Source organism: Erpetoichthys calabaricus, chromosome 4 (assembly GCF_900747795.2).
Source record: "Erpetoichthys calabaricus chromosome 4, fErpCal1.3, whole genome shotgun sequence".
Classification (NCBI taxonomy): Eukaryota; Metazoa; Chordata; class Cladistia; order Polypteriformes; family Polypteridae; genus Erpetoichthys; species Erpetoichthys calabaricus.
The window spans coordinates 336,478,847-336,494,548 of record NC_041397.2 but is presented as its reverse complement, the minus strand read 5'-3'; the positions used below and the strand labels follow the sequence as shown (position 1 = coordinate 336,494,548).

At 40.5% G+C, this 15,702-nt stretch overlaps 1 protein-coding gene across 1 annotated transcript in view; it reads right to left on the bottom strand.

The window, feature by feature from the left end:
* Window positions 1-14,135, bottom strand: part of LOC114643525 (butyrophilin subfamily 2 member A2-like) — an 80,285-nt gene extending 66,150 nt beyond the window's left edge. Inside the window, exons 1-2 of the mRNA XM_051926447.1 lie at window positions 14,025-14,135; window positions 12,653-13,001 (exon numbers count right to left, since the gene is read on the bottom strand). Coding sequence (XP_051782407.1) covers window positions 12,653-13,001; window positions 14,025-14,048 — 373 coding nt within the window. The 5' untranslated portion in view covers window positions 14,049-14,135. The remainder of the gene's footprint in view (window positions 1-12,652; window positions 13,002-14,024) is intronic.
* Window positions 14,136-15,702: the final 1,567 nt, after the last annotated feature.

The window sequence follows — 15,702 nt, the reverse complement described above, 5'->3', positions numbered from 1 at the left end:
AAGAGTGTGTCAAATCTGAACTGGATCTGTTTACGGTGCCTTTCACTCAAACGAGTGTAGATAAAAGTATATACGTTGAAGTCCCACCACTCTCAGACCCTCTCTGAAGTAGCTCCGCTAGAATTTCTCATAGCCGGAAATGGGGAAGATTACCTGGACTTGAATAACACTCTTCTACACCCTAAGGGGAAAGATAGTGAACGCTGACGGGACTAACATACCTGCCGGGGCAAAGGTCGGATTTGTCAACTACCCTATAGCCAGTTTGTTTTCCCAAGTTGATGTCACCCTGGGGAACCGCCTAATATCGCAGAGCTCAAATTGTTATCCTTACCAAGCGGTCTTAGAAGGCCTGCTAAATTACAGCCAGAGAGACTCTTCATTCTCAGTTTGCTACAGGACTTTTTTACAAAGATACACTTAACAAATTGGAAGAGACAGACCCCGACGGAGAAAACATCGGTTTTAATAACAGAAGCGCCTATACAGCCGGTAGCAGGACTGTTGAACTTCTGGGGCACATACATACAGATCTCTGTTTCCAGGAAAAACTACTATTAAACGGCCTAGACGTGAAGATTAAAATGGTTCGGAACAAAGATGAATTCTGCTTAATGTCCGGTGATGCCGAACGATACAGAGTAATCATAACATCAGCCTCCCCTGCTTGTATAAAAAGTAAAAGTTTCACCGGCCGTGAAATTAGGACACGCTCATGCCCTTACATCAGCCAATGCTAAATACCCTGTGGAAAGGGTGAATATGAAAGTATTCAGTATGCCCGCTGGAATCCGAGTATGCAATCAAGAAAACCTGTTTCTGGGTCAACTACCAAAGTATGTGGTGATTGGCATGGTGGATAATGAGGCCTTTTCAGGGTCTTATACATGGAACCCGTTCAATTTCAAACACAACGATGTAGAGTTCCTGGCTCTGTACATGGACGGTGAACAGATTCCCACCAAACCTTTTCAACCAGACTTTGTAAGCGGCAATAGTGCCAGAGAATATTATAACCTGGTATTGGCCACTGGTAAGCATTTGAAGGATCAAGCTCTGTCTATCAGCCGTTCAGAGTTCTCGCAAGGATATACTCTTTTCGCTTTTGATCTAACCCCCGATCAAGAATGCGGTGATCATTTTTCATTAGTTAAAACTGGAAACATGAGATTTGAATTACGCTTCCGCGTCCCTCTCCCTCGGACCGTCAATCTAATAGTATATGCGGTCTTTGACAACATCATCGAAATCAACCAGAGACGTAATGTTCTGTATGACTACTAATAAGCACCATGAATACAAAACAATTAACACAACTACTGTCCCAAGACCCCTACACCGAAAGATATTTCCGTGGTGTGCTGGCATGTGATCAACTACCGAAAAAAAATAACGGCTTGCCAGCCATGTTTGTAGTGAATACTCACCGTCAAACCCAACCCGGAGAACACTGGCTGGGGATTTACCTCACAGAAGACGGAAATGGGGAGTTTTTTGATTCCTATGGAAATCCTCCGGACTTTATCAACTTCCCGAATGACATTTACCGTTTCTTAAGCAAAAACTGTAAACAAATCATTTACAATAACCGACAGCTTCAAAGTTGGTTCTCGGACAAATGCGGTCAACACTGCCTCCTCTATCTGCATCAGAGAGGAAAAGGTCTCCCGTACACCTCTGTAATAAAAAAGTATTCTGAGGATGTGAACAGTAATGACTCTATGGTCTCTAAATTTGTTCGTTCTTGGCTTCCTTCGCCGGGACTCTGTTTTTATCAGTACCCTTGCATGCAAAGATCAGAGACCTGTAAATATTTCAGTAGACGGTTAAAGGATGACGACACTCTGTAATGAGATAAAATTGTATTTAATAAACAAATCATTTTACAAATTAATAAGCAATCCATTTCAGTCTTTTTTTTCTCAGTTTCAGTCGGTAGGGGCTAACTTCTGTTTGATGAGCAGGGAGGGGGGCGGTGGGTGGCTTAAAACTTTCAAGGAGTTCTCTCGTTTCATCATTAGGTACGACAGAAAATGGAATGTTCAAACCGGCCATGGCGTTTACAAATTCCTTCCACCCCCGCGGTCTCCTATGTTCAGGTATTGTATGAGAAGCGGTCAGATTACGGACCAAATCCACCATGTTGGATCCGACCAAAGGTTTTCCCTCTAACAATAGCTCTCCACGATTATTCCAAAACGCGTGATGGGGATTGACGGACATTTTATGTAAAACAAATTCAACATTTTTCTTTGCTTTTACAGGCGCGCTTCTCAAAACCTCTTGCCAAACCTTGTCCTCAGACACCATGACTGATCCAGGGCCCCCCTCGCCATTTTCTTCTTTTGGTAATACGAGCGCCAGACTGCTAGTTTCTTTATCGGCCTTTTTAACTAGAGTCAGATATCTCTGCAAGATAGAAGTGTAAAGCTTCATCTTCTCGTCAGCCCCTATATCACAACGTTGCAGGACGTTTCTCATTTCTTTGTCAAGTTCAGTTTCTGTGGCACTCAAGAGATCATTTGGGTTAGCGCTCTTTTGCTGAAAAAGAGACATCTGTTGCTGCAGGACCAAATACATTTTCTGAGCGTATTCCATGTTTATGCTCTAGAATCTAATAAACTGGATATGAATGGCACGGCGACGCTTAAAAGAGCTCCCAAAAAGACTCCTTTCTGGTTCAGAATAGCTTTCTTCTTTTTTAAGGTTAGTTTTCTGTCACTTATTTTTCTGACAGATGTTTTATGCTTCTTGAGTTGCTTAAACTGTTTGGGCGAAAGAGGTATATTACCTTTTAAAGTATTACAGGCTATTTCGGACAAAGCATTAATTAAATCGTCAGAAGAGGCGTTTATAAGAATTTTACGGCGGCGACAAGAGCAACGGAGTAAGGCCTTGAGAGGCTGTAGGTTTCTGCTTATTCTGGCCGACATGCTGACAGAATATGTAACTTTTGACTCAGAACAGCTTCTTTACCTTTTCACAGTGTACACGACCGGCCAATCAGACGGGAAACAGACCTGTTCTTAAATGCAGTTCGTCTGGGGTCTGTGCCTTTAAATCCACTAAGAGATAGCCGTACGGTAGTTTTGTAGCATCTTCGAAAGCTTCCAAAAAGAACTTAACACGCCTCGGAAACAGTTGGCGGGCCAAGGTAGTAATCTGCAATTTGTCCCTGGGGTTTTTAAAAAGAGTAATGTAATTGGCGTTAAGATTAATCTTTCGGCTTTTCTTTCCTTGAAAGAATAAATTTTGAACCAAGTAAATGATAGACAGATTCCGATGATGAGTATATTTTGTGAAAGCCTTTTCTATTTCCTGGCTTTCGCTAGCTGATTCCATCAGATCATCTATAATGACCAAATTTATTTTCTCAGGAGGGAGAAGTTCGTCGTCGCATAAAGACTTTGGGAGCCCCTCAATAAATTTTAATTGCTGAAATTTAGCCGATAGCTCATCGTACATTTTCTGCCAGCAACTATAAAACCAAATTATATTTTGAAAAGGATGAGACACAACGTGGTTCGAATGTTCCAATAATTTTTTCACATAATACGATTTACCGGAACAAGAGGGCCCTGAGATAATTTTAGCGAAGGGGTGTTGAAGGCGTGCGTCAAAATCTCTTTTAGTAGCCATAAGGTCTTGTGTTGTAATCTTTTAGGAGAACCCTCTTGTTATACACCACTCTGAATTTCTTCCTGAGTGGTCTGTTTTCTAAAGTGAACCGTTTTTTATTTCGATGGATCCGCTTACCGTGAACCAGTAACTCTTGAAGAGAGGCTTCATGAGACGTCATAAAATTCTGAACTAGATTGGTTAGTGACTCGAGGTTTATAATTTTACCGGTTTCGTGATTGATGGTGATACCTGTTACCTTCATACATGTTTTGCCTTGTGCCGTTTTATAACCGTACGTCTTTGGACCGCCTGAAGCAAATTCAGTAATATAATCACCAGGATTTAACTCACTGGTGAGCTCTCCTAAATAGTCACCCAGAGGAGGATTGTACTGACCAGGCTGAGAAGTAAAAATGACCGAGTCGGTGTCGTGGTACAACACCCTTTCTCCCAGACTGTCCAGTAAATCGTACAACTCTAACCGGGCATAGGCCGTGGTGAAAGCAGCAATGACAACATTAACGCTACCAGGTAGGGTATACTTTTCATCGGCGTACTTGCATTGTATTTGAGCAATCTCATCGCCGATAAATTCAAAATAAGAAACATTATACTGTTTGGAGAAAATATATTGCAAGAATTCCTCACCGTCCTTGACTAAGCTAGTAGTGAGAAGGAGAGGTTTTTGCCCAAATTTACCCCAAAGAGAATTTAACAACTTTGAAATTTGTCTCTTAGCTGGATTTACGGCGATGTTATCACGGTCCAATTGTACACCTTCCTTCTGATAATAATCTAAAATATAACGGTCTCGGGAAGCCTCATCTGTACACCAGGCAGGGTAGCCCGAGGCTTCCTGCTTGCCTTTTAGATGAAGTTTGATATAGTCTGAGAATAACTCAGAAGTACATTCGGGGTAATGCCAAATCTCGTATACTTTTGAAACTTTATACCCTTTGTCAATGGCCTTTGCTATTTCCACACTGCACCAAGTACCAGTTAAAGCTCTCTCATCCTCTGTGTGACGACAGTCCACAGTGAGCTTCTGTCTCCGCACAGGTGCGACAGAGGGTGAACATTAATTTCCCACAAAACCTGAGAGGCAGGACTGGAAAATTGAGACCATGTGGAGGCTGGACGGTGGCTTTAATTAATCCAAAATACTGCCCGAGATCGCCAAACTGCTGAAAAATGATAGTGGGGTGACCGACTGGGTACATTTTTGTTTTATTCACAAACGGGTACAAGCTAGTGAAATCATAATAGTGAATCTGTTCGGGGCCCACTGCCTTGTGGTACAATTTTATGGCGTTGGTACGACCACCGAACAACGAGTCCCTCGGTTGTATACGCTGAGGGAAATCACAGTGTTTTAAGAAAGTTTGTAGCCTGAGGTCTTGTATTTTCATCGTCTCCCAATCATGCTCCCAGAGCACGTTCACATCTAGATTAAATTTTGTCCTAAGTATTTCCAATTTTCTCATAAACTTTTGGTACATAACCGCACAAGTCATACCGGTTAAAGGATGGGTACTGTTTAAATCATAACATTCTGGATAGCCGTGATAAAAACAACCGGCAAATTCAAAGGCAGTCGGAATACCTTTAACTACGGCATAGCGGTCAAGATAAAAGGAACCCTTCTTTACTTCCCCAAGGTTTAGAGCGTGTCGAATGTTCAAATTCTGTTTCACAGAGATACAATAACCATTGAATAGATGCGTTCGAATAGTTTTTCTGACTACTACTGTAATGGTCAGAAGGAATTATGCCGATAGACTTTGGAGGCATACAGTTTTGCCTGTACATGGCCATACATAGAGATGCCAGGGTCATGCATTGAAACGGGTCAATATTGCCAATTTTGATGACCTCATCTCTGAATTTAATGCACGCTGTTCTAAGAATTTCGACATCATTTTTACAATAAAAAGCCATCTCCTCTTTAAAATTAAAAACACCATGCTTGACACTGTCGTACCAGGTAAAAAATTCTTCTTTTTCTTTGGTCATCATGCTCTGAACACCATAGCATTCAGGTTCAGGGTAGGGGCCGATATAATTCTGATTTTCAGCCAGATTGAAGAAATAGGGGAAATAACCTTTTGCGGCTTCAAACCCCATGGCTTTAGGCATGGCACTCAATTTCATTGTTAAAAAATTCAAAGAATCTATAAAACGTAATTGATAACCATCATCTGTGAAACACATCAGCTTATTTCCTTGAGTAGTAACACGAGGGTTCACACCATTTTCAAGCAAATACTTCATTAAAAAGTACCCATCGTAACCTTTTGAATTGTGAGCTATGAAGGTATAGCCTTGATACTTGGGACGACGGTATCTGGCAAAGAACTGGTGTACACAATCTTCACCCGCCCAGAACCAGGATTTACCCCGCAAGGACTTACAGTATATGTAATTAGGATTGTGTACCCCCGTTTCTTGCCGACTTTCAAAATCATTAAATACGTATTTCTCACAACGATCCTCAGACTTCAAGGTTTCTATAAAGCACTGATGGTTTTCTGCATCATTTTCAATTTTTGCTTTACAAACTCGGCATTCCTTGGGCCGACATTTATGGGGTTTTGAGGCGGCATTCACTGTGTAAGTTTTGTAACACAGGGGGCACATTTTTGCAGTGTCACAGGCCACTTCCATATCATTGGTCTTGTCGTTAAATTTAGGAATTGTATGCTGAATAAAACAAAATTGGGACCGGCAGTAACAGTTGCAATCACCACACTTGACAAGTTCTTCAGGGATCGGATGGCAATCTGGGGAGAAACAGATGTTGCAATGGCCTTCACAACGATGGCTAAGGATTGAGTGGTAGCTTGTGTAACAGTAGTCGCACAAGTATTTCACCCCCAGAAACCCCTTTAAATTCAAAATACCGTAGTAATGGTTATGGTGTAAAAACATAAAATAGGTTTTGGGGTTTCTACCTCGGGAGCTTTCAAATTTTAAAAATTTCTCATTTTTTAGACACCTGTACCAGACAACAATTTTAATATCCAGCAAGTTTTCAAATTTATGAACGTCCGCAAAGGACACTTTTTCATGCTCAGATAATCCAGCCCTGCTCTGAAGGTTATACGCTTCACGCATGCATAACTGTGGGTTTTGCATGTACCGGTCCTCCATTAGGCTAAGCAGACAAAAGGCAAAACAGAGCTGATTCCCGTAATTATAAGAAATTATTAAATGCCTCATTTTCTTTCTAACTATTTCATGATTGAGTAGAGATGATACCTTGCGAGCACCACGAGCGCCCCCACTAGGTGACCGAACAATCTGGGTGTCTAGCATCAGAGACTCATCAGCCAGCACACTCGCATGACTCTGAAGAAGATTCTCTGTCTGCTGAAGAAAACCGTCTACATTAATATTAGAGCCAATCAGCTGTATAAAAACGCTGATAGGTACTGAATCAGCACGCAATTCTAGCTGTACAACATCTTGTTGATTTAAAGTACCTGAAAAACTATCCAGAATTCTTTGCAATGTCTCATGAATACTGTTAAACACCTCCTCGTAAGACTCTAGTTCATAGGCGTCGGCAAAATTTAAGGGGTGTCTTATTTCAGTGTGATTAAATGAAGGTCTGTCGATCTGCTGAAAACGCCCTGACCGTCATTACTAGAGACAGCAGAGGGCCCGGCCATGCCTAAAGTAGACGAGGGTGAAGGTTTAGATACCACAGAACCACCGGACATGACTGGCGCGACTGAAGGGGTAAACACAAATGGCTGGGCAATAGGGGCTGAGGAAGCAGTGACTGAAACAGAGGGCAAGATTGAAGCCAAGGGGGGCAGAAGGGATAGCTGAAATAAAAGAGACAGAGGGGACAGAAGGGCTAGAAACAGGAGATAAGATTGAAGCAGATGGCTTGGCAGCAGATGGCAGGATTGAAGCAGAGGGGGCAGAAGGGCTAGAAACAGGGTACAAGAATGGAGCAGGGGCCAAGACCGGAGCAGAGGGGGCAGAAGGGGTAGAAGCAGAGGGCACGACTGAAGAAGATGTGTTAGCAACTGGTGTTGAAGCAGAGGGCCCAGAAGGGGGCAAGACTGTAGCAGAGGGCCCAGAGGGGTTAGAAACATGGGGCAAGACTGTAGCAGAGGGCCCAGAAGGGTTAGCTGAAGTAACAGAGACCGAGGAGACTTGAGCAGAAGGTACAGATGGCATAACTGAAACAGATGTAGCCAAGGGGGTAACCGAGACTGATGTGGCCATACTGTGAGAGGGGGCAGCATTTACAGAACTCAACGTGTTTGTTAAACCATGACCCGTTTGAGCATTCACATTTTCGTTCAAAGACCGCTGAACCCTTTCTAACAAGTTATTTAATGTTTGCATTTCATCGGGTGTGGCTACTGGGCGTAGGGCTTCTAAAAGGCTGTCAAGCTGGTCAAAGTTGATGGGAGTGGTAACAGGTGAAGGAACTCTCATGGTTGCTATTATATTATTCATTTGAAACATGTTTTGATTTTGCCAATTAATATATTCCAATTCACTAAAATATCGGGGTGGTGGAGTAGGCATTTTTGGGGGCCAAATAGAATAACTAAGTTCATTCACCATGTCATGCAATAACCCAGCATTTTGAGAACCGCTCCCAGCGTCCAAGTCCTCACTTGCACGCCTTTTGCCAGACATTATTTGGGGAACAAGTTTTCTAAAATTGCATATAATAAAATAACCTTTTGACGTATATCTGGAGAAAGGGATTAAGAGTTTTGAAAAATCAACAGCACTCGTTCGATTTCAGCCTTCAGCTCAGCAGTCTTAGCAGCGGGATCAAATCTTTCAGGTTCACCGATTATTTGGGTGAGAAGTCCGGGTGATGATGCAAACGGTGGTCAACCCTGAGTATCTGAGTCAGTAAACCTGGAGAGGCGGGTTCTGAAAAAACAAGCAAGACTAAGTTTTCTTTAAAAATAAACATGCCGCGCACTCGCACAAATAGTTCAACTTACCGGGCTGCGTGAATGAGATGTTCAATAGTAGGCTGTCCGAGGGCCTTTGCACCGATTCTAGATGCTGACTGGAAACTTGATGCTGACTGGAAATTACCACTCTTTGGGAGAGTCGAGTATTCTGCTAAAAAGTACATATTTAATCCCAACGCCTTATTTTCTTCCACACACACACACGAACCGTCAGTTGAAAGTGGTACTTACGGGTTTCTGGGGACTCTTTGTCTGAGGCAGGATTTTTATTCTCAAAAAGACAATCTGTGACAGCTATTAAATCCTCCAATTGCGAACTAGTTAGATTTAAAAAATCAAACAGTTCAGCCTCCGATTCTAAAATATAAAAGACTAGGTTTGTACGTACTTAAAGACAATTACATTAAAAAGTAATCAACCAGAACGTTCTTATAAGTTTGTGCATTTCCATTAAAAGTAATTAGCATTAAAAAGTTTGTACATACTTAAAGACATTAAAAGTATTAAATCGGCGCGGTCTCATAAGCAACATTTCGATTGATAAAAGGGTAGTCTGTATAATTAGCATGAAATGTACATACTTAAAGATATTAAAAGTATAAAAGGGTAGTCTGTATGACTACTATAATTAGCATGAAATGTACATACTTAAAGACATTAAAAGTATTAAATCGGTGCGGTCTTATAAGAAACATTTCGATTTAAAAGTACGGCCGAAAGAAGATCTGACCCCTTTTTTGAACAGCCAACCGGACAGAAATAAGAAAAATACCACATTTATAAACTCTGTGCATTACGACTAGGTACAGTTTTTTTCACTTAAAAAGCAGAAAATCCCCACTCATCGCCGGAACTATCTGATTTGAAAGCGGATTTATAAAAGAATATCATTTCAACAGTTTGAAGAGACGGTCGTTAACGGCATATATTTCGATAATCTACATTTAACCTCAATCACAAAAGTATTTTTTGCCATGCCAGCCATTGCGGAAGAAAAAAGCGCAAATGCCTACCTTTTAAAAAGCTCGCAGAGAAACTTGGAATGCTGGAAAAGTTAATGTGGTAATAGCCGCGAAGCACAACACTTTATGCCGTGCATCAGGCCCTGTACCGCCTTGGAAGGGTGGAGCGAAAAACGCGGGATGTTTGGGAGAAAGCTCATAGGTTCAGAGTTGTTGATGTTCCTCCTCTAAGGGGCAGGGAGACCCTGGTAGCGGGAGTAAGCCTCATTCAAACACTCACCGCTGTAAGGTTCACATCTAAGCAAATAGGAAAAAGCGCCCCCGTAATGTTTTACCGAGAGATCATTGTGCTAAACGCAGACGTTTTATATGTGGAGCCATTTCTTAGATCGCCACGTGTATTTTAAAGTTGATATACTGAAAATGTGAAACGAGGCTAAAATAAACAACTTTTATCATGTAACATAGACAGCGAGACCCTAACCCTAATTTTCTTGCGAGCTTTTAAAGATCATTGTGAATATAAGAGAGAGAGTTGTTAGTGGAAAATATTTCATTTAATAACTTTGTTCTTAGACCGTAGGAATGTAAAAAAAAGTCTTTTTTGACCTTTATGGCTTTTTAAAAACAGTCTTGTGATTAAGTTTGCAGAGCCAGTGCTGAAAAGCGTGTTAAGAATTTTAGTAAAAATCAGAAGGAGTGTATATTTTCTTAATTGCTTTGATTCGGGGTGAGAATCTTATGATATAAAAATATATTAAGTACACAGGGTTCTCATTAACATTTAAACAGAAAGGCTTCGACTTCTTGGCGTCACCTTTTTTACAGCAAGGTAATTAAAACAAGATGTAACGAGCCATGGTCTGAGCGATCGTTTTGTTAAAACATATTTAAATCTAGGTTATAAACAACGGAGTGCATTTGGTGATTACCTGTAGGATTGCAACGTCTATGAATCTTATTGATAAGGCTTAAAACAACAGATATGCATTTTTAGTGTTATGCCGGGGGGCTCATCATAAAACCAGAAAGGCGCACGATTTCTTATGGGAAGGTATTTAAAACAAAGTGTAATGAATAGATTTGAATCTAGGTTATAAACAACGGAATGCATTCGGTTTGGCGACTACCTGTCGGATTGCAACGTCTATGAATCTTATTGATAAGGCTTAAAACAATAGGTATGCATTTTTAGTGTTATGCCGGGGGGGCTCTTCATAAAACCAGAAAAGGCGCATGATTTCTTATGGGAAGGTATTTAGAACAAAGTGTAACAAACCATGGTCTGAACGACCATATTGTTAAAACAGATTTGAATCTAGGTTATAAACAACGGAATGCATTCGGCTTGGCTACTACCTGTGCGGATGTAATTAAAATTGCTGCAACGTCTGTGAATCTTTTTACTAAGGCTTAAAACAACATTTATGCGTTTTTTAACGTTACGAATTGTCTTATTAAATTTAAAATGATGCGCGCAGGGATGAGTAGTGGCTATGTATTTTCTTACTTTTGATTCTAGTGCAACTTATATCGTTTTTAGAAAGGTTCGGCTAGATAATTGTTTATTTATTTTCTTACTATTAACTTAGAGCGGGGGGAGTGAATATCGTTTTAGCTATGGCTATGCAGGAAAGATAAGTGCTTATAAAATAAAGACGCGTGTCGTGAACTTATAACTTAGAGCAGGGAGTCAATATCTTATATTGTTTTTAGAAAAATTCGGCTAGATAATTGTATATTTATAACTTAGAGCGGGGGGAGTGAATATCATTTTAGTTATGGCTATGCAGGAAAGATAAGTACTTATAACTTAGAGTACCGAGTCAATATCCATCCATTTTCCAACCCGCTGAATCCGAACACAGGGTCACGGGGGTCTGCTGGAGCCAATCCCAGCCAACACAGGGCACAAGGCAGGGAACCAATCCCGGGCAGAGTGCCAACCCACCGCAGGACACACACAAACACACCCACACACCAAGCACACACTAGGGCCAATTTAGAATCACCAATCCACCTAACCTGCATGTCTTTGGACTGTGGGAGGAAACCCACGCAGACATGGGGAGAACATGAAGACTCCATGCAGGGTGGACCGGGGAAGCGAACCCGGGTCTCCTAACTGCGAGGCAACAGCGCTACCACTGCGCCACCGTGCCGCCCACGGAGTCAATATCTTATATCGATTTTAGAAAATTGTATATTTATTTTCTTACTATTAGTTTATAACTTAGAGTGATGAGTCAATATCTTATAGCTTATAAATCATATTAACGTAATCCATATTTTTATAGTTTCATAAATTTTCATATTTTTATATTTACATAAATTATATTTTCATATTTCATATTTTTGTAAATTATATTTTCATATTTTTATATTTTCGTATTTTCATAAATCATATTTTCATATTTTCATAAATCATAGTTTCGTATTTGGGGTGGGGCTTAAAGTCATCCATCGTATTGGGGGAGGGGCTTAAAGTCATAAATCAATCTAACACCTCCTTTGACAGTTGCTTTCTGTATGTACTGCTACTCTCATTTCTATTAAATTCACTCAAAATGACAACATGAGCTCCTCTTGTACCTTCAGTTCTGCTCTTTTTTTTTTTGGGTGTTTGTTATGTTGCTTTTACTGCTCTATTTGTATATTTGGTACTAAGTCATATATTATTTGTTTTATTTTTGGTCTGTAGAACTCCTTGTGATGATAAAAGCAGCTAATGGTTGTTGGGTTGGTTGATTGAAAACAAAGTGTCTGACTCTACAAACTATTTTCACTTTCTATTACAAAGGAGGCAGAGTGTGCCGCTATAGAGTGAGCTTACACTGAAAAGGTGACACGGCTTTCATGAATGTACACGAAAGTCACCACTTTCTGTCTTAGGTGAGAAATAGAAATACAGCAGTATTGGTTTTACAAGACACTAAGCAGGACATTCACACATTTGAGCCATTATGTGTCCATCTGAGACTCACATGATCAGCACTCATTCACTGAAACACTCAGTCACTTCTGCTGTCTGGGCCCACCTTACTAAAGTGGACAAAGGCCATTAGAGAGATTATGTGAAATGCATGAAAAAATAAAAAGCACACTGAGAATTACCTTCAACATTCAGAGTGAAGTGAGCGTCTTCTTCCCACTGTCCAGAATACACAAAACATTTGTAGAGGCCATCATCAGAAACACGGACATCCTGGAGTCGTAGAGACACATTTCCATTCACAAGCTCTTCTGTGAAAAGAGAAGTCCTTCCCTTATAGGCTTCAATTTGATTCTTAGTTATAATTTCAGAATTCTGGTATAACAACACTGGTTTGAAGAAATCATTTCGAGTCCACCTCACGTCAAAGCCCTGAGCATTGAGAGCTGGTGACATTGAGGCTGGCAGAGTCACATCTTCACCAACAAGAGCAAAAACAGCATTAGGGGGGTCCAATAACTTGAAACTTCTCTGAAAAAGCAAAGCACAAATAACTGCAGTGAAAGTCAAGACAAGTTTAGTCAACCACAAGAAGACAAATTCCATTAAGGCCTCCATGAGATGACGACTAAATGTCATATTGTCATCTCCTGCACCTCCTCTCCCAAACTGATCTGAAGTTGATTTCTAGCAGTTGATTTCATGCTCAGCTGTCAGGTTCTACATTAAAATATATGATACTCATCTAAAGTGGTTTAAAATGTATCTAGGACAAAGGCCACAGTGTGCACAATGTCAGTGAGTTCCCATTGGGTCAGATGTTCTGGGATTGTCCAACACTCTGACCATTTAGGAAAAAATATTTACGTGTGTGTGTGTGTGTGTGTGTGTGTGTGTGTGTGTGTGTGTGTGTGTGTGTGCACAATGTTTTGTGTTACATGCAGCTCATTGTACTCAATTACACAATAGGAAAATTAAAAAAAAAAAAAACAGAAAAGAAAAATCTGTATAAGAATAAACGTGCTGAGCCTCAACTGTTTGTTTCTTCAGTTGTCACTTCAGATTGGACTCCCATTGATGTCACTGTCAGAATCGGGTAAGGGGTCTCAGGGGTCCAGTGTTCAGTTTGATCTCATTTAGTCTAAAATGAAGTGCTTGCATGGTGTGTATTTCTGGCTGAGCTGAGTTTTCCTGACTGTTAAGTAAGCTCAATAAAACTAATAGATGAACAACAGCGACATTCATTTATGTGGCACATTTTCTTGTGTAAGAATATCTCAGAGTGCTTTACATCAATAATGGCTATACAGAGTTACAAAGAAAGTAAAAAACTTAAACAAGAGTATGATACTCAGATCCAATAAAGCACGTTTGTCTGAACTCTCTGCTCAACAGAAAGTATGGCTTAGAGTTAAAACAGAAACACTAAATATGAATGAATGTGTGAGCTACAACAGAAGTCTGCTATGGTACAAACAGAAAAAAACTATATTTACTGGAAAAGCAACCAGTCATTGAAATAAAAAAAGAAAATCAAATCATACAAACACATACGTGTCCAGGCGACGTGTGCCACATGGAGTAACACAAACACAAAGCAACTCCATCCTTTCTGTGTCTTCATAATGGCAAATGACAGAAGAGGTTGGAGATTTTCATGGGAAATGACTGCAAAATACAAGGATTGACAAAATGTTGCAAGCTGGAAACCTTTCTATGATGCTGATTTCCCTAACTGGACAGAGACAAGCTGCTGTGCACTACAACATGTGAGTTACACTCTTCTGTGCTGAAAAATGAAAAATGAAAAATTGATTTACTATTGCCAGAGAAAAATGCATCTTCAGAGATGAATTGTGGCCTCATAAAAGGAATACTCCTCTGGAAAATGGTTTTGGGTTCATTTGTTATTTAGCCAGGTTTGTTTATAGTGATGAACAAAAACATTTAATGTCATGTTTTAATGGATAATGAAGATGCAGTGGGCCTGTGCAACAGGTCAATACTGGAAAACTGCAAAGATTAACTGTAAACCTAAGAGATGGATGGAAATTAATATAATCATTAATGAATTTCTGTAGCCAGTGTCTGCAACAAGAGGTGGTACCAACCATGGTGTTTCTACCACAACGCCACCATTTTCAGAAATCAGTCTTTCTATCGGCTACCCAACACTTCAAACATCTGTCTATTACAAGTCTTCCCTAGAAGCCCTCTACAGCGCCTTCCATCCCTGGGATACTAAAACCCTCTTCACCTCTTTCACAGGTCCTTAGACTCTGCTGCCTTACTACAGTGATGAGGTTGAGCACTCATAATGAGGAGTGTCTTCATTGAAGGAGGATAACCTTCTCAAATTATGTACAGGGCCAGGTATAGACCTCGTAACATCCACTCTAAGAGGAACTGTAATAATGAAACCAGCATCCCCCTATGTTATGCTCTTTCTCTCCTATAGGATATCAAACAAAATTTCCCTATTTTGCAGACTAATTTGTGTTCTTTCACAAACACTTTTCAAAGAAAAAACTAAAGCTCAGCTCAATCTCACATGTTTCTCAAGCTCTTAATAACTGCCTAACTTTTTAATCTCTCCCTTTATCTCCTCTAGTGCGGACTTTTTCTCACCTCCTCTCACCTCTTTTCCTTTCCTCTGCCCTGACTTTGTTCCCCTCCTTTATTTTTTACCTGCTTTTTCCTTTTCATTTGCACACCTGATGAAAGATTTACAGCCCAAACATTACGTCTTTTACCTTCTTTCCTTTTCAGAATGGAAATAATGCATAGTTTTTGTTTTCCTTTGCAGATTCTCGCTGATGTAGCTCTACGCTAACTCCCCATATTCCACATGTCAGTTATACAGTCAAATCAGTTATACAGTCTTTGAGGAGAATTAATCCACGGAAAGCTGCTGGACCAGACCAGATACCAGGCTGTGTACTCAAAGGATGTGCAGAGCAGCTGACACATGTCCTTACGGATATATTTAACATCTCTCTGTGTCAGGCTGTTGTGCCATCTTGCTTTAAAACCTCAGAAATCATCCCAGTTCCGAAAAAACCCATAAGCATAACCATAAATGACTATCGACCTGTAGCTCTAACACCAATAGTGATGAAATGTTTCGAGAGGCTGATCAAGGACCACATTACTTCTGTCCTACCCTCCTCATTTGACCCACTCCAATTCGCCTACCGCTCCAACCGTGCCACAGAGGATGCCATATCTATTG